Source organism: Talpa occidentalis, unplaced genomic scaffold (genome assembly GCF_014898055.3).
Source record: "Talpa occidentalis isolate TD23 unplaced genomic scaffold, MPIMG_talOcc4v2.1 talOcc4.4, whole genome shotgun sequence".
NCBI classification, from domain to species: Eukaryota; Metazoa; Chordata; class Mammalia; order Eulipotyphla; family Talpidae; genus Talpa; species Talpa occidentalis.
The window spans coordinates 117,505,131-117,522,955 of NW_023604295.1; the positions used below are offsets into that span (position 1 = coordinate 117,505,131).

General features: G+C 48.4%; 1 protein-coding gene across 1 annotated transcript in view; it reads right to left on the bottom strand.

Annotated features, from left to right (window-relative positions):
- ANK1 (ankyrin 1) overlaps window positions 1–4,727 on the bottom strand; it is a 213,238-nt gene extending 208,511 nt beyond the window's left edge. The window contains exon 1 of the mRNA XM_054700916.1: window positions 4,525–4,727. Within this exon, the coding sequence (XP_054556891.1) occupies window positions 4,525–4,647 (123 nt within the window). The 5' untranslated portion in view covers window positions 4,648–4,727. The remainder of the gene's footprint in view (window positions 1–4,524) is intronic.
- Window positions 4,728–17,825: the final 13,098 nt, after the last annotated feature.

Below are 17,825 nucleotides of genomic sequence, written 5' to 3' on the forward strand. Positions count from 1 at the left end.
GGATTTTATCAAAGGTGTGGTATCTTTTATAGGCTTTACTTTTAGTAATGAGCATGCAATACGACATGATTATGCTATGCAAAAGCCAGAGATGTTAGGTACAAATATCAATTCATACTACAACATATACAAGGTTTAACCAGAGGATCTAGATTTCAAACTATGTAATTAACATCATTCTCTTTTGATCCTGTCCATTATTTCGCAAACCCATTTTTTTTCCTTTTTTTTTTTTTTTTTTTCTCAAACCCATTTTGCGATAATAGCAAAAGTTTACATCTGAGGCTTCTTACAAATAGGAGTCCTGGGCCTACATGATGTTCATGCTTCACATCCTCCTCCCCCACTCCACCCTCCTTCCTGCTGGAAATCCCTGGCTGGCCATGACCACCCCAGCATCATCACATCCTCCCAAATCTTCCCTGTGATTCCAATCACTGAATCATCAGAAGACATCTCTGCAGTCCAGCTGTGAGGGGCAGGCTGAGGGTCTTCCGGGAGCTGCAGAGCCTGGAAAGACAGTGGTCCTGTCTGTACAGCAAAGCAGGAAGGCCACTGTCCACTCCTAGGCTTGCAGTTTTCCGTTCTGCATCCTCCTCTGCTTGGCTCCTTGGGGCCCTGTGCAAACACTGTTGTTGTTCCAAATGGCTAAAACCACTTGACATTTAGTGCAGCAGGGACCCTACAAGCAACTGATGACATGTTCAGTGGTAGAATTCACTGCACCAAAAAAATTAGATGCTTCCACAAATCTCTATTACTTTGCAAATTATTAGAAAAGAAAGAAATATTAGGCTTTCTTCAGATGCCCCCACAGACAATGAATTAAAGAATATATTGTTCACCTAAGCAAGTGTCTATGACCAAGACAACTAGGCAAGCAGAGATTAATATCTGAATCCACTCTTTCCACACCCATTTATTGTATTCCCATTGTGTGTCAGGACCTGAACTAGGTATTGGGTTCATGGCTCCCAAAGGGACATGATCTTTTCCTTTGCCAGCATCACAGGATGAAGTAGGTGGACAAAACAAAGAACAGGGAGTGTGCTCCATAAACACCATCCGAGGGTGCTTTCAGGTATTGCAGGTAGTGGACCCAGAGTAACCCCTTAAAGTTTGGCTGAGATGCTAGCCCTCTTCCCTCCCTGTCTCCCTCACCCCTTCATCTCTTCTTCCCCTTTCTTTAATTTTGTCCTTCCTTCTCATCCATCCTGTCTCACTTTCTCTCCAACCTCCCTGTTCTCTCCGAACCGCAAGCTCTGGCTAACATAAAAAGCACACACATCCTCATGCCCAGGACTTCCCCCGCGCTAGAAAGCTGTCGTTCTGAATGCAATTCCTACTTTACACATGCTTTGCAATTTATTATCCTCTCAACCTTCAGAAGGAGTGGACTTATCAGTAAATGTCATAAATACTGAGTTGTTGGGTTTTTTTTTTTTTTAAGCTGCAGCTCTAACAGCAAGCATCTGATGAGGCTGTATGCTATACAAACAGAAAACTGAATGAAGCACCAGAAGAATGCAGGCATTTTTAGAGCTCCCGAGTTTTAGCTCAATTCCCTGTGTCGAGGTGGTTTCTATCTGTGTCAGTCAGTGCGTCACAACATCAGCCTCCATCCCCCGGTGCACAGCACCCCTTAGCAAGCGCCTTCCCACACAATATCATCAACTGTAAAAACTGCAACCACCGTTGAAGTTACAACTGCGATTATTTCTACAAACGGGGAGGGATGCAGTTCTGCTCAGTCAGTCCCATTAAGTAGGTTACCCATGGCACAAGCACCTTTCATTTTAGCAAATTCAGAATGCCCTTGGCTCAGCTACACATTCGCCTCAATTACCAGTTCACTGGAATGAAATGTTTATTTGCCTGCATGAAGAAGTTCTTTCTTCATGCTGATATAAGGACGGTGCCTCTCTGTAGTCTGTGCTTGCCAACTGTAAAGTCCTCAGCTGCTTGGTTTTTATATACTTTGCCTTGAAAAATCACTTTATTTGTGGAAAATGGGTACTAGTTTGACTTCATCTGACATGAATCTGCCAATAAGCCCCCTAGGCATCTGCTTCATCAGCCTCTGTGTGAGCTTCTTCTGCTTTCTTGTATTCCTTCTGCATTGCCCTGCCTTGCTCACCTCTCCCTCTGGGCCTTCTACCTTCTATGATTTTGGATTTTGCAATAAATGTTAGGTCTATTCTCTGAAATGGCTCTCAAGGCCAAAGGCTAAGAGAACGCACAACCATTATGAAATGCAAATGATGTACCCCCACCTCACCCCATATCAAATTCCCCCACCCAAGGAATCAGTTCTAAGAGTTACCCTTCACTTTTTTCACCCTTCATTACCATCACTTTTTTCTTATTATTGTTGTATCAATCATCACACCCAAGATACTGCAAAAAATAAAGAAAATCAGTATGGAAGATTTTTGAACGCTTGCTGACGCAGTATGCTGTAACCAGCTAGTAAGACAAAATAACACAACTAAGGGGGAAGGGTATATGTTGTCATCTAGCATTAAAAACAGAATTAAAGTTTACTAAGAATGTAAAGATTAAGACCAAAGAAGTAAAAAGAATGTTGAAATTGCCATTTCTCTCTGTGTGTACTACATACAGTCAGGAATCAGAGTTATCTTAAAGAGAATGAAAAGAAACTAAAAAAGAGAAAAAGGGAGACTTTTGTTTTCACTATTGTTCAGTAAAATTATTTATGGTATCAGGAGAGTCAAGGAAGAAGCTTGAGAGCAAGAAGTGGGATAAAAACATTGAGTGAGCAGTTCAGGAAAGGCTCTGCGTGGCTTAGCAAGCAATGGAGAGGAATGGAAATAAAGAGCACTCCTTCCTAACAACAAGTTTATATGCATGCCAAGAAAGTGGGTGAACACCTCAGATATCACCAGACTCCCCCCTGCCTGACTCACAGGATAGGGTCTGGTATTTCAGACCCCAGCAGAAGAGCCCTACTAGATTCCCTCTCAAAGTGGCACCAACCCAAACTCTGATTCACCATCAGTTTGGGGAAGGCCTCTTTTTTGGTCCTGCTGAAGGGGTGTTGCCTTGTGAAACTACTATTTACACACAAAATGGTAATCCCTTGAGGGAGGAGGGGCCATCTTTTGTAGGGGTATAGGAAAGCCTAGAGCGTGTCATTACTCTCGTTAAAATCAGAGCACATCTCTGGCCCTCTGGCCCCTCTCTGGGAGGAGACTAGATGTTGGTCCTGCTGACCAACTGGGAAGCAGAGTGTGACCCGTGGCAGCCTTTCCCCACACTCCACTGTCAGCCACAGTGCCAAACTTCTCGCCCAGAGATAATTTTAGGGAAAAAAAAAAAATCTTTCTCAACCATAACCAATGTCTGGCCCTGCAACCCTAAGGAACCCCGCTCCCTGGTGAGGCTGCTTGCAGACCATGTCAATTTCTCAGATTAAAATGGCTCTCCTGAAACTGAGCTCTGCCCTATCTCCAATTCCCAGAATTACATCCATGTTCTCCTGCCCTGGGGGGATGGGGGGGAGGGAGAGATGGGGGGGTGGTTATTGGGGTGGTGGTTCTAAAACACCTCTCAGATGGAGCCCTCTGCCAAATTAACTGCCACCCTCCTTTCACAATCAAAGGTGTTTGGAATTAAAACACATTTCTAACCAGAAGTGTTTCTAAAGGTGCTTTGAGTCAGGCGAAGGAAGGCCCCACACCCAGAATGGAAGTGCTAAACACAGCAACAGTTGCCCTAAAGGGGTCTGGGTCACTGGGGGGAGTGGGGAGGGAGGCAGGCTATCTTGCTCTCACTCCTCCACTAAGGGCAGACCTGTTCTCTGACCAGGCCATTCGGCCAGACTGGACCTCGCTAACGTCTGGTTGCCCAAGGAACTTTCCCTCCCGGGGTATCTGCTCGTCATCTTGAAAACCCCATCAGCAGATGGTGCCACATGCCTGGGGGGCATGCCTTTCTGCGGCTACACCCAGAAGGTTAGGAAAAAGCACTTCCTAGACTTGAAAAGGGTCGGTGAAGGACAGGAGCCCTACTCGCTCAGAGCCTGGGAACGATGTTCCCCAGCTCCGGAGAGTGGGTCACCGCGGGAGGCGCCAGGCAAGGAGCCGCATTTACCCAAACCAGATTCTTTGGAAAGCCAGGAGGGGCGGCGAGCAGAGCCAGGCAGCCCACCACCCCACGGGACCAGAAAAGTTCCCGCGAGCCAGGCGAGCCTGCCGGGATCTGTCCGAGGTGCTGAAAGGGCTCCCCGGGCCGCGGGCAGGCCAGGTCCTGCTCGCCCTCAGCCTCCTGGCCGCCCGCTCTGCCCTTCCAGCTTCCTGCCCTGTCCTCTTCGCGGTCGCACCGAAGCCCCCTCGCTTGCCCTCTCCCGCCGCGCGCCCTCCACTCTCCGGCACCACCAACTCCGCGGGAACCCGGGCTCCCTCCTGCGCCCCCACCTCCCTCCGGGATCCGCCGAGCCCCTTCCCCTAGCAACCACCTCCAGGGCGCCCGGCTGCCGGGCTGTCTCCGCGGAGCCCCCCTTACCTTTCTCTTTCGCTCACGGGAGCGGTTCCTCCTCTTCCTGTTGGATTCCTCCCTCTCCTTCTCCTGGAGGGCCTGCGCCTCGTTGTCTTTTATTTTCTTCAGCTGTTTAGCCGCTTGAGCCATGGCGGGTCACGGTGCTCCGGTCCCCGCCTCCCGGACCCCTCACGCTTGGCTGTCCAGGTGGTGACACCCTCCCCAGAAAGAAAAACAGGAGTCTCTGCCCCTCGGAGGGGGAGCTTCTTTCCGCGCCGCGGGCTCGGTGCGGCCGGGCCCGCGGGGGAGGCGGCTCGAGGCGCGCGGAGGGCGAGAAGCGCGGAGCCTGCCCGGCGGCCCCGGATGCCGCCTCCCGCCGCGGCCGGAGCTCGCTCGCCGGCGCCCGGCCCCGGCTCTGGGCTCGGCCCGCCGCCTCCCTCTCTCGGGCCCTCCTCCCTCTCCTGCGGCGGCGGCGCGCGGGGGGCGGGGCGGGGAGGCGGCTCGTACTGCGGCGAGCGGCGCCGGGCCGGGCCGGGTCGGAGGCGGACCCGGGCAGTTAGCGCAGGAGGGCGCGGGGGCCGCCGGCGGGCTGGGGCCGCGGCCGTCCCGGCGAGGCTCGGCGCGCTCGGCACCCGCGCTGGTGCATGGCGAGCCCCGGCGCGCAGGCGAGCGCCCGGCCGGGTTTCCGCCGCTGCAGTGAGCGGCTGCCGCCGGGCGCGCGGGCCCCGCGCCGTCGGGTGGCGGGGAACAAAGCCGGCCGCGCGGTCAGGAGCTGCCGGGCACCCGCGGGGAGCGCGGCTGCGGGAGGCGGCGCCGCGCCGGGGCAGCGCGGGCAGGCTGCGGCGCGCACCGGGCTCGGTGCAGAGGCGACCCCGCGGACCCGCGCGGCGGTGGAAGCGACAGCATCGCGGGGCGCGGAGGCTCGGCCCGCGCGACCGGGATGGGGGCGGGGGCCGGGCCTCGGGGCGCCCCCGGGCGGCCGCCGCTGCGGGGCCTGGGCGCGCCGCCTCCTGGTCTCCGCACCGTCCCGCCGAGGGCGCGCGGGGCCACCCTCTCTGGGGAAGAGCCGCTGTCCCCACGTCGCTGGCTTAGAGCTCGATTTGCCCCGTTCAGACCATGTGGGCCTATCATTTGCATATTTACCAATTATAGATGGAAAATGTGGCCAAGATGAAGTGAGCAGTTTTCCTTTTAGTTCTCTTTTGACGCGCGTGGAACTAGGTCTCTGCACCCAAGATCTCCCACCCCCTCTCCCAACACTCCCAACATGCTCCCTCTTGGGCGACGCCGCCTGTGCGTGTTCAGCTGTGAAGAGCCAGCTGCTTGGGTGGCTGGCTGCTTGGGTCACGCAGCCACAAGCCCGGGCTGGAGGAGAGGGAAGGGGCCTGAAGCTCATGGAACCATCTCCCTGAGTGACAGGCGGGCCAGCCAAGGTCTGGACTGGAGGCCCTTTCATTCTGGAAGGGTTACCGGTCTATTCCCTCCCCCCCCCCCCATTTGGGACGGAGCTCTTCCTCTATGTAGTGCTGCACAGAGGGGTATGAAAAGCAATATTTAAGAACTGGAGAAAAGTTATTATGAGATGGGCGCCACGCTTTCTCCCCCGAAGCTTGACATTTAACCAGTCACAGGCTACAGCCTAGAAAGTGGGGGTCTCTACTACACTATGGGAAAATGACTCTATTTAATTATTTTTAAGATTTATTTACTTTTGCATACAAGAGCTGGGGCACAGGCCAGGGATGCAGGGGGTGAGAGGATCCACCAGAGACAGAGTGGGGAACAGAACAGGCAGACTGGCTGAAATACACTGCTGAGGGGAGCAGCGGGCACATCAGGAGAGGTCTGCTGTGCCATGTGTGTTGCTCTCTGGCTGGGGTTCGAACTTGTGCTATACAGAGGCTGCGGATAGCTTCATAGTGCAGTGCTTAACACCTAGCACCACCAGGGAGGCCCAGGGAAAATGACTCTAAATGCGCTCTGAGCTGCAACCCCACTCCTTTCCTTACAGTCCAAACTCTGGGAGTGATTGAATCACCCACCTCCTCTCCAGCCTCCAAGCATTCCCTTTACTGGAATTGTCCCTTCTAATTCCTCCTTCTTCCCCTCCATTTCCCTGTCCCTACAATCCTCTCCACCCAGATGCTTGCCTAAATTGAAGTACTGGCTGAAACCTTGGCTTTGACATTGTCCTTTTCCATGGCTGAGTCCTGGACTGTCCCCTTTCTCACTCTCAGGCTCATCCAACTGAAATACAATGGGAACCACTAACCCAATCCTCTATATATAATTTGCATTTTCAAGTGGCCACATTTTTAAAAAATTAAAAGAAAATGGTAAAGTTCATTGCAGTAATATATTTTACTTAATTCAATATATCCCAAAATATTATCAGTTCAACATGCAACTGATACAAAATTGTTGGTGAGATATTTCACATTCTTTCACTAAGCCTCCAAAATTCCATGTGTACCTTACATACAGCACAGGTGAATTCAGAACAGGCACATTTTAGTTACTTAAGAACTGCATGCAATTTGTGGTTAATGCACTGAACAGAGCAGCTCTAGATTTTCTCCCCAGGCCAGCTCAGCCATGACCCTGGCTCTAATCAACCTGCCAAGAGGCACACATTTTATCTCTGGCATAGACCTCTCCTCTGAGCACTGGGCCCATGCCCCTTGGCCCCTCAGTCTGTTGCTCAGCCTTCCTGCACCCAATTCTGTCACCTGACAATCCATTCCCACAGTGCAGTCATGCTGATTTTTTCAAAACACAGAGATCTGTGTTTTGAAACACAGTGATCTGATGATCACTTCCCTGCTGAACAAGCACCTTTTATTCCTCTTGAGATAAACACATTGCTGGTGGGAGTGCAAACTGGTCCAACCACTATGGAAAACTGTCTGGAGGTTCCTCAGTCTACTAAAAATGGAGCTACCACATGACCAGCAATTCCACTCCTAGGGATCTACCCAAAGGACACAAAAACAGTGATTCAAAAGAACACCTGTACCCCTATGTTTATTGCATTACTCTTTATAATAGGTAAAACCTGGAAACAACCCAAATGTCCAAAAATAGATGACTGGATCAAGAAGATGTGATACATATACACAATGGAATATTATACAGCAATCAAAAAAGATAAACTAATGCCATTCGCAGCAACATGGATGGAGCAAGAAGGAATTATGCTCAGTGAAATAAGTCAGAAGGAAAAAGAAAAATATCGGATGGTTTCACTTACAGCAGGAAAATAGGGGAACCAAATTAAGACATCGGTGTAAAAAAAATAATAACAATACAAAACACAACAAAACAAAAACAGCCAATTATAAATCAGAGACATCTGTGGGGGAGGAGGGAGAGGGATCAGAGGGAGAAAGGAGGAGCACTGGAGACTGAGGTGATGGTGAACAGGTGCATTGGTGAAGGAAATTCCATGGGGACTACACCTGAGAGGGTGGGGGAAAGCAAATATTGTTTAAAAATGAACAATGATGTAAGAAATAAATTAAAAAATAAATTAAAAAAATCTTTTTATGCCATAAGAGGCCCGAAATAATCAGGCCCTCCTGGTCTACATGATACTGATGGTCCAAACTCAGCAGTTTTTCACTTTGTCAGTATTATCTTTGCTGTCCCTTGCCCAGACTGCTCTGTCTCCAGTGCTCCCCACCCACCCATGCCAGCCCAGCAGTCTAGCTAATTCCACTTCATTCACCATACTTCAAGGTAGTCTTCCTCAAGGAGACCCTTCTGGAGCCCAGACTGACTACCTTCTCATTTTATCATCATCTATACCTCCTCATACATCTGTCATGTAGGTTTACAATGATGTAATTGATTTGATTGATGCATGTCTCCCCCAGTAGACTTCAAGCTCCATAAGGGATGGTATAATGTCTGGTTTTGCTCACTGTGGTATCTTCAGTACCTTGCACAGTACCGGGAATATGGTAGTGGCTCTGTAGACATGTATTGAAGAATTTAGCAAGTCTGCTATGTGCTGACTTACCACAAAACAAGTAATCGACACTTATTGAGCACTTCCATTGCAATAGGCATTACCATCACCTTACAGATGGAGGGGCTGGGGCACAGAAAGCTTAAGCAACTTGTTTAAGGTCACACAGTTAGTAAATGGTAGAGTTCAAATTTGAGCCCTAGCAGTCTGGTAGACAGCATGCATATTCTAAACCATCTCATGCTCAATTTTCTTATCTATAAACATGGATATTGATAATACCTCCCCAAAGGACTCTCAAGAGGACTAGGGGTAAGAGTGACTGCGACATGAGCCAGTAAAACCGGAAGTGCTATACTGTACTGACTTTAGTTTCTTGATGGGAAGCTTAAAGAAGTTGGACAAATTGGTAACTGCGGTCCCCTCGGCTCCAGATTCCTGATTTCTCTTAAATAGCTAAATCCTTACTGGAAATTTTTGAAGATTAAAAAATATATATTTGAAACTCAAAGAGGAAGCATTATCATTCACAAACAGTGGGCAATGGATTTGGAGGTCCTGACTTGTTTCCCCACAAATCACCATTTACATTGGTGGCTCTGACCCTGATTTCCAGAGAACACAATAGGGACAAAAAGAAAGTCATGTTCATGTCCAGGGTTCATTCATTTGATAGTTTCCTTGCATCCTATTAGATGCAAGGGAGACTTAAGGTGACAGGGAGACTTAAGCTAAGAAAGTGGAAAGGGGAATGCGCTGTCTCGAGGCATTTGCTCCAAAGGCTGATCTAGACACAGGCAGGGGTGAGACTGAGAAAATGGGGCAGCCAGCCATCTCAGCGACTGCGGGGTCTCCCACCTCTGCTCAGAGGAGGGACCTTGTTGGGCACCTGTGGGATTCAAGAAATAACCCTTCCAGATACTCCCATGTCAACAGGCAACAATCATCACCATTTATTGACAGTTTGTTATGCCCTAGGTACTGCGAATTGTTGACATAACATTTATTTCTCATAACAAGATTATTGTTGTCCCAGTTTCCATAGGAGGAAGCTGAATGTGTTTACCTGACTTCCTGAGGTCACACATCCAATTGGACAAGTCAGATCCAACAGACCCAAGTTGCCTAACTCCACATCTGACCTGTAAGAAACCATTAGGTGATGATTTTGCCAATGACTCAACTGGCTCTCCTGCAGTGCAGAAGTAACAGTAATTGCTCAAGTCAGATATATCCCTGGGCTGGCAAACAAAGGGCCAGCCTAGTCCTCCAAGTTTGTGGAAACAAAACCCACCATGCCCCTCACAGCATGGAGGTTGAAGAGACTGTCCCTGTGTGGGCACCAGGGCCGTCTCCCAAGCTGCCACGCCCACATCTCCTCCAGGTGGTGATGCTGGGGCTGTGATCAGTCCTTGGGCTCTTGCCTTTTCTTCTTACACCAGAGTCCTGAATGCACTTTGATGAGGATGGGCTGCTCGCTGGGCGTACAGGGAAGTGGCAGTGGAAAGCAAGTTGAAACCCCAGCACAGGAGACAGTCCCTAGAAGCTCTTTTTCTTTCTTTCTCTCCAGGTGTGAGGATTACATAAGTAAATGCTATATGTCATGGGTTTTTTTAAATTGAGCTGATAAGTAAAGGGAAGTGGGTCCATTTGCATATTTTTGCTTTCTTCCCTGAGATTTTCAGCCAGCCCCCCACCCCATTCTGTTATTATGCGTTCATGCAACTAGAGCAATTTGTGTTCTTAAAAGAAACACTATTAATAATTAATAAAGCTTCCCAAGATAAAAGCTGCCTCTTGCACTAAATAATATAAATAGCAAAAAAATATTGAGTGTATCAGACATTCTTGTAAGCATATTAAACCCTAATAACTCCATGAGGGAGGGGCCATTATTGACATTTTACAGATGAGAAAACTGAGGCACAGAGAGAATGAATAACTTGTTCAAGATCGATGGCAAGCAAGGCATGCACCTAGAATTTGAAACAAAACAGTCAGCCTTTAGGGTCTGTGCTTTGACTACATTACCAGAGTCAACATCTTACACTGAGCTTGGACTTCGAAGGTCTCCTCTGGTCTGTGCCTGCCTCTTAAACCCTTTCAGGAAAGAAGGAGCCACAGAGGTTGTCCCACTGACCTTTGGGTCCAAACATCCAGCCAGGGCCACCCCCTGCAGGTGTTCAGTCCAAGTTTAAGTCAGGAAGGGTCAATCATTCTTAAGATGTGACTATAGAGGGTGAAAGAGGAAGGCAGATGGAAAATCAGAGTATCTCGGAATCTGGAATCATCTTCCCATTTCCCAACCAATGGAAGAGCTGGATTCCTCGGCTCACCCTCCCAGTGCCAGGCCAGGTCATTCCAGGTAGCCTGCCCAAGAGGGCCAGTTCTCTACTCCACACGGAACCCGACCCATCTTCCCAGAGTGTCCATATCAGCCCGGCTCTGCCCTCTGGCAAGGCTCAGTAATTATTCAAGCCTTTCTTCTGCGTGATAGCCCTTCAAATATTTGAGGAAAGCTTTCACTTCTCCCTTATACTTGTCTAAAATAATGTCAGGAGTTCATAGCAAAGGTGAATATTGAGCTCAGAATTCATCATTTCCTGTCCAAGGTTTACAAATGAAGGTGAAATATCATTTTAGTAATTGCATTTTGCAGGGTGGGATTTAAAGAGATAAAAGAGCATGTAAGCCAAGGAATTCAGAGAAAATAGAAAAATAAGAAGATGTTATACATTGGATTCTTGAAATGTTGTAATAAAATTTATTTGACTTGATACTCTCCCATCTGCTCTTCTAAATCTCAGGTCTTGCTGCGTCCTCTCTTCTTCATTTTTCTCAAAGGATGCTATTGTCTTCACTATGTGGGAGAAACGAGGCCACCTGGGTGAGTGTGGTTCTCAATTTCTACACATTCTCACACTTGTCTAAACCCACCACCCTCTTGTCAATGCTTTTTTTTTTTTTTTTTTTTTTTGGTTTATCCTCTGGGTTTCACCTCTCTCACCTCCTCAGGAAATGTGACTGTAAATCCCCCCTACCCTTGCCAGACCTCCACTGCATGCCCCTTCCTGCAGGTTTTCCACGATCCATGAAAGCACTACGCTCCCTCTTTCTTGTATAGCCAAACTGCCAGAAAGAGTGGCCAATGCTTTCTTACTCTCTCCTTTCCCTGAACTGTGCCCTGCACCACAGTGCCTGCAGTCCCATTTCCATCTTCAATTAACTCCCCGACCCATCTGACCCTACCACAGGCTTCCCTAGTTCTGAGGCCCTAGTCCTTCCTTGTTCTCCTGTATCTTGAACACACTTTTTAGGGATCATCAATAAAACCTTTTGCCCTGACTCTTCTCAAAAAGTCGTCTCAGCCTTGGCTCCATGTAGCACCCACGTGCCAATGACACCAAATCTCTAACTCCAACTTTGAGCTCACTCCTACGACGGAGACATGTAGTAAACCAGGTCTTCCTAGATAATGCCGTTGGTAGTCACAGACATGGTCACCACTCCTGGCATCCCTAGTGCCCAGTTAATGGCACTCACTACCATACCCCTATTCACCCCAGCCAGAATTTGGAATCCCGTGAGACTTCCCCTTCACTCATCTATATACTCCCAACCCTGCTGCCCACTTGATTCCAGAGTCTCTGGTCAAAATGAGATGTCAAATTTGAATGTGCACTCAAAACACCAAGGGATCTTGTTAAAATGCAAGTTCTGATTCAGTAGAGATGGATTGCAGCAGGTGTCCTCGTTCTCCCTGTACACAACTATCTCAGTGGGCCCAGCCTGGGTACTACCAGATCAAGGTGGCATGATCCCTCTTAATCCTCTCCCAAAAGGTAAGCCCTCTATGACCTTGATCACCTCAGATTCATTTTTCCTACAATGGTGGAATTGTGCGATAGGCACCCTTTCACTCAACATTAAGTCTGTGAGATTGACCCATGCTGTTGCACATATCACCAGTTTCTTCTTTCCCATCACTGTGTGCTCTTCCGTGGCATAATTACAATTTATCCATTCTCAAGTGGACGCACATTTGGGTAGTCTCCAATTTGAGTTACCAGGAATAAAGCTGTTATGAACATGGAGTTCATCAACCTTTCTTTTGGTAGACAGAAGCTCTCACTTGTATATCTAGACCCAGGAGTGAAATTGCTGGGTCAAATGGTATACATACATGGTTGTGAGTGCCTTATGATGGTTCAGCCAACGGCGGTGCCAACAGACTAAGGCACAGAGCCTGGGGGTGTGGTAGACTAGACTATCTAGATCTGTGTAAAGTCCCTCCATGACACACAAAGACAAAGTCATCTAATGACACATTTCTTTGGATGTTTCTGTCGTTAAGTGATGCATGCCTGTATTTTCGTTTAGCAGCTATTCCAAATAGATTGCTGAATGATTATGCCCATTTACATACATACCCACCACAAGGTAAGAAAATTCCAGTCATTCCACATCCTCATCCTCGTCGGCATTGTCATCATTTCTGAGTTTGGCCTTTCCAGTGGGGTGGAGCTACCCTGCCGTGGCTTTCATTTGCTCATTCTGACTGAAGAAGTTGTGCATCCTTCTTTATGTGTATTGGCCATTTTAATATTCCTTTTTTTGTGAAGAGTCTTTTGAAGACTTTTGCTCATATTTTAACTGGATTGATGATATTTTCCTACTCACACTCTGTCCAGTGAGCTCCTCCTCATTCTTGTCCCACTTGGGGTCTCTTTCAGGAGCTCCAGACGCGGCAGGAGGGTACCCTTCCCCAGCCTGACCAGCCGGCCGAGCTCCAGCCCACCTTGTGCCCTGGTGCAGTGTCCACACAGCCCAGCCCTCGGCGTGCTCACTGGCGGGGGTGCCTCCTGCCTCCTAAACAAGGTGCTGCAGATGCTGTGCGTGGCCTACACAATAGAAACTGGTGACGGCTGATTTGAGGGAGTGGGAAGACACAGCAGTTCTGAGAGGGGCAGGGAGATGAGTCAACAGAGCTGAGAATGGCTCCAGGACTAGAGAGTTGGCCACTGGAACCTGGGCAATTGGCTCACCCAGAGGGAGAAGGAGCCAGGCTGGGACTCTGAGGGGCTTATTGGCCTGTGTGTGTCAGGGCACGGAGCACGGTGTCTGCCGCAGAGTACGTGCCAGTCAACAGTGTGTGAATGAAGAGTGATGAGGGGGCCTCCCCGGTGGCGCAGCGGTTGAGTGCTGGGTTGCGAAGCTGCCCGCGGCCTCTGCGGCGCCGGTTCGATCCCCGGCTGCTCCCCCGCCACCGGAGGAGGGTCCCACATGGCGCGCAGACCCCTCCTGCCACCCGCTGCTCCCCTCAGCAGTGTACTTCGGTCCTTCTGCCTGTTCTGTTCCCAGCTCTGGCTCTGGTGAATTCTCTCACCCTCCCGCGCTTCTGACTGTACCCAGTGCTTGTATAAACAAAACAAACAAATTAAAAAAAAAAAAAAAAAAAAAAAAAACCATGCCTCTAAAAAAAAAAAAAAAAAAGAGTGATGAGGAAGGAAAGAGGCTAATGGCCCATAATAGCTTGACAGCACCCAGCCAAATCTGATTCAAAAGAGGGTCACCATCCTATTTTAGGATTTCAACATTTCTTGCCCTTGTTTTTAGCCTTAGCAGTCTCTAGCTCCTCCCCTCTCATCGCCCCCAGCCTTGCCCAGGCCTTCACCACATGGCTTCAGAACAAACGCTAAGTGCCACTGAACTTGGCCATCAGGAACACTCCACACAGTTGATCATTTCAGCTTCTGCAAGCACAGAATTCTCTTGGCTTCCAAGATACCTACCAGCATGGTTCTGCTCCAACTTTTCTGGCTGTTCCTTCTTGCTTTCCTGCTTTTGAATATTGGGCATTCCCAGAGCTCTGTCCCTAGACCATTTTCCTCTGCCCACACTTGCATGGCCTGGTGGGTTTAGCTCCATCTGTCTGTGTCCACTCCCACACGCTCTTCTTCAGGCTGCTCTCGCCCCTAAATCTGGATCCAGAGTCCACCTGTGACGCAACATCTCCATTTGAATTTCCAACAGTCTGCTCTAGCCCAAGGCTTCTAACATGCCCAAAACAGAGTCCCTGACACTTCCCCACATACTGTTCCTCCCACGGTCTTACCCACCCAGGTAATGGCAACTCCAAAAACATTGGGGTTCTCTTGACTTCTCTTTCCATCACATCCCACATGTAATTTGTCCTCCAACCCCTCTGACTCTGCCTTCAAAATTCAACCACATGTTACCTGCCCTTCCCCCACACTTGTCCAAGCCAGCACCATCTCTCACCTGAAGAACCAAACAGCCTCCTAAATATTCCCTGTTCTCTCCCTTGTCTACCTGATGACTATTCTCAAATCTGCAGCCAAAATGGTTCTGTTAAGAGAGGTTGGCTACATCATACTTCTCTCTTCAAAAGCCTCCAGCAGGTTCCCATCTCAGGGTAAAAGCAAAAGCTGCTCCCCCAAACCCCATTACCTCCCTAACCTCTCCAACTATACTGGTCCATACATACACGCACATCTCTACCTCAGGGCCTCTGCACCAGCTCTCTACTGCATTCCCTTAATACCCATCTATGTGGTTCATTCACTCATTTTCTTCTGATCTTTGCTCAAAAGTGACTGTCTCCAAGAGGCCTTTGTACTCACTTGCTAGGGCTGCCATAACAAACAGAGTGGCTTAAACAACCGAAATTTATCTTCTCACACTCTAGAGGTTAGAAGCTCTCCATCATAGTGCTAGCAGGGTTGCTTTCTTCTGAGGTTTCTCTCCCGGATTTGTACATGGCTGCCTTTTCCCCAAGGCCTCACATGCGTTTCCCTGTACCTGCCTACATCCTCATCTCCTCTTTCTATATTGTAAGGTAAATGGTTTGGTAAATGGTTTTCAGGCTTTTCTACCCTCCAACCATTAGGATTGCCCTCCCTGATGGGGCACTTATAGTTGTTACATTGTTGCAGCTCACTTGTTTACTTCTGTGGGGCATGGGAGGAGTATTTCGAGATAGTCACCCAGAGAAGCAGAAGCAAGAGAGAGGCAGGAGAACAAAGGAGAGAAAGAAGCCGGAGAAACCCAGAGTGAAGACTTGCCTGGGGCCTGGAGGCCTAGCAGCCTCCTGGCCCCGGGGTACCCCTGCCTACCATGTACCTGGTTGCTGCAATGCATGTAAAGCTCAATAAAAACCTGAGAAAGCCACCGAGGCTCCACGACTCTCCTTTACCCCAGCTGTGCAGATCCTAGAAACCTGCTCAGTGGCCTTCCTGCCCCTACATATGTCAACACTAGTCATATCAGATCAGGGCCACCCCAGTGATCTCATTTTAACTTAATAACCTCTTTAAAGACCGGGTCTCCAAATAGACACATTCTGAAGTCCTAGGGATTAGAATTTAAACACAGGATTAAAGCGAGGGGGTGGCACAATTCAGCCCATAATAATCTTCCTTAACCACTTTATCTAAAATTTTATTTTATTTTTGCCATCAATTAGAAATTTACTTGTTTTTAAAAAATCCAAATGCTGGCTTTGTCCTGAAAAATTTAACAAGTTTATTTATAAAGTTCAACTGCTGAAAGGTGTTCACTGAAGCCTTTTGACTTGCATTAATGCTTTATGATCCTGCATTTATATTAAAAATTCACACACAAATGAAAATGGAAAAACTGCCAATAGTTGATTTCCGCAGCCTATTTTTCCACTTGCATTCGTATACAGAGGTAACTTCTGACCCCATGGAAAAAAATATCTAATGTTCAGAAGAACCAAAAACAGGAAGAAGGAAAAAAATTTTTTTGAGAATGAAATGCTGCTCTTAATAGTGGCATCTTAAGCACATTCTCCAAGTATGCAACATGCTAAATGGATGTCTTTTGGCATAATTGTTACACCTTTGGCATGGACAGCACACAGGCTGGTTTCTTCAAAAGGCCAACCTGATAGGCTCCTCTTGCCTCCTGCAAGATACTAATAGCTGCACTCTGGAAGGGTGGATCTGTGTTGTTGTTGTTTTTTTTTAAGATTTATTTATTTTTATACAAGAGCTGGGGTACAGGCCAGAGACAGAGCAGGGAGCAGAACAGGCAGACAACGGAAATACATTGCTGAGGGGATAAGCGGGCGAGACAGGAAAGGTCTGCTGTGCCATGTGGGTATCTCCCTGGTAGGCCAGGAATCGAACCCACGCTGCAGAGGCTGCAGACAGCTTCACAGCGCTGCACTCAACCCGCTGCACCACCCGGGAGGCACAGGGCAGATCTGTGTTGAAGTTCTGAGCAATTTCTAGCACCAGACACTGGAAGAGGAATGTGCAATTAAGTTCAATTAAGTTCAGTGGACTTGTAAGATCTGGTTTCACAAAGTGCCACAGCACCTGTCCTGGAATCATGCAGTTTCTTCATCCCTCCAATAGAGGGCGCACTCCGGGGAGCGGCTTTTGTAATTAGTTGCTTCCTCAGTGCTGGTCCATTTAAGGGCAGTCAGCTTTCTCCCTGACATGGTACAGAACCCTCCTTACTTACCTGCCCCACTGCCCTTTCTGCTAGAGCTCTGGGAGATACAGGGCTCTGGTGTTAAGAGGCCCCTGGGAACACAGTTCTTGATCTAAAATTGTATTCGCCTGTGCTCCACATACTTCATCTCTCCCTTTTCTGCTTACATTTTACTCCTTACACTACTACTGTCTGCCATAGTGTACTTTTTAAAAAGATCGATTTATTTATGCATCCAAGAGCTGGGGTGCAGGCCAGAGATTCGGGGGGTGAGAGGATTCACCTGAGACAGTGGGAAGAGAACAGGCAGATTGACTGAAATATACTGCTGGGGGGAGCAGCTGCCTCACCATGTGGGTTGCTCCCTGGCTGGCCGGGGATCGAACTTGTGCTGCCTAGGCAGCAGATTGCTTCATAGTGTGGTGCTTTAACCCCTTGCACCACCAGGGAGGCCCCCTGCCATAGTGTTTTGTAAGTGTGCATTGTCGTGCTCAGCTGTCTCCCCCACTGGGATGCAAGCCCCCAGCAGCAGGCACTTTGGCCTGCGTAATCATGACATTATCCCTAGTGCCTCTAACAGAGTCGGGTGTGTAGCAGGCACTGAGTTAATATCATTCACTTAATTCATTAATTAATTAAAGTCATGCCTGATTTTTGCAAGGCCACCAAAATACCCTGGTGCTCATATTTCTGTCTTTGATTATTTTTATTAAAGATTTTTAATGAGCTTTGAAAATAGACTCATCATCTAAAACATTTGCCATCGTTAATGACATGCAATTGCTCATTTATGAACAGACTGTTTTCTCCCTGGTACCTTATCCCTTAATCCAACTGCACAAAGCCTTTCATTTCTTAACCTCTTTTCTGGCAC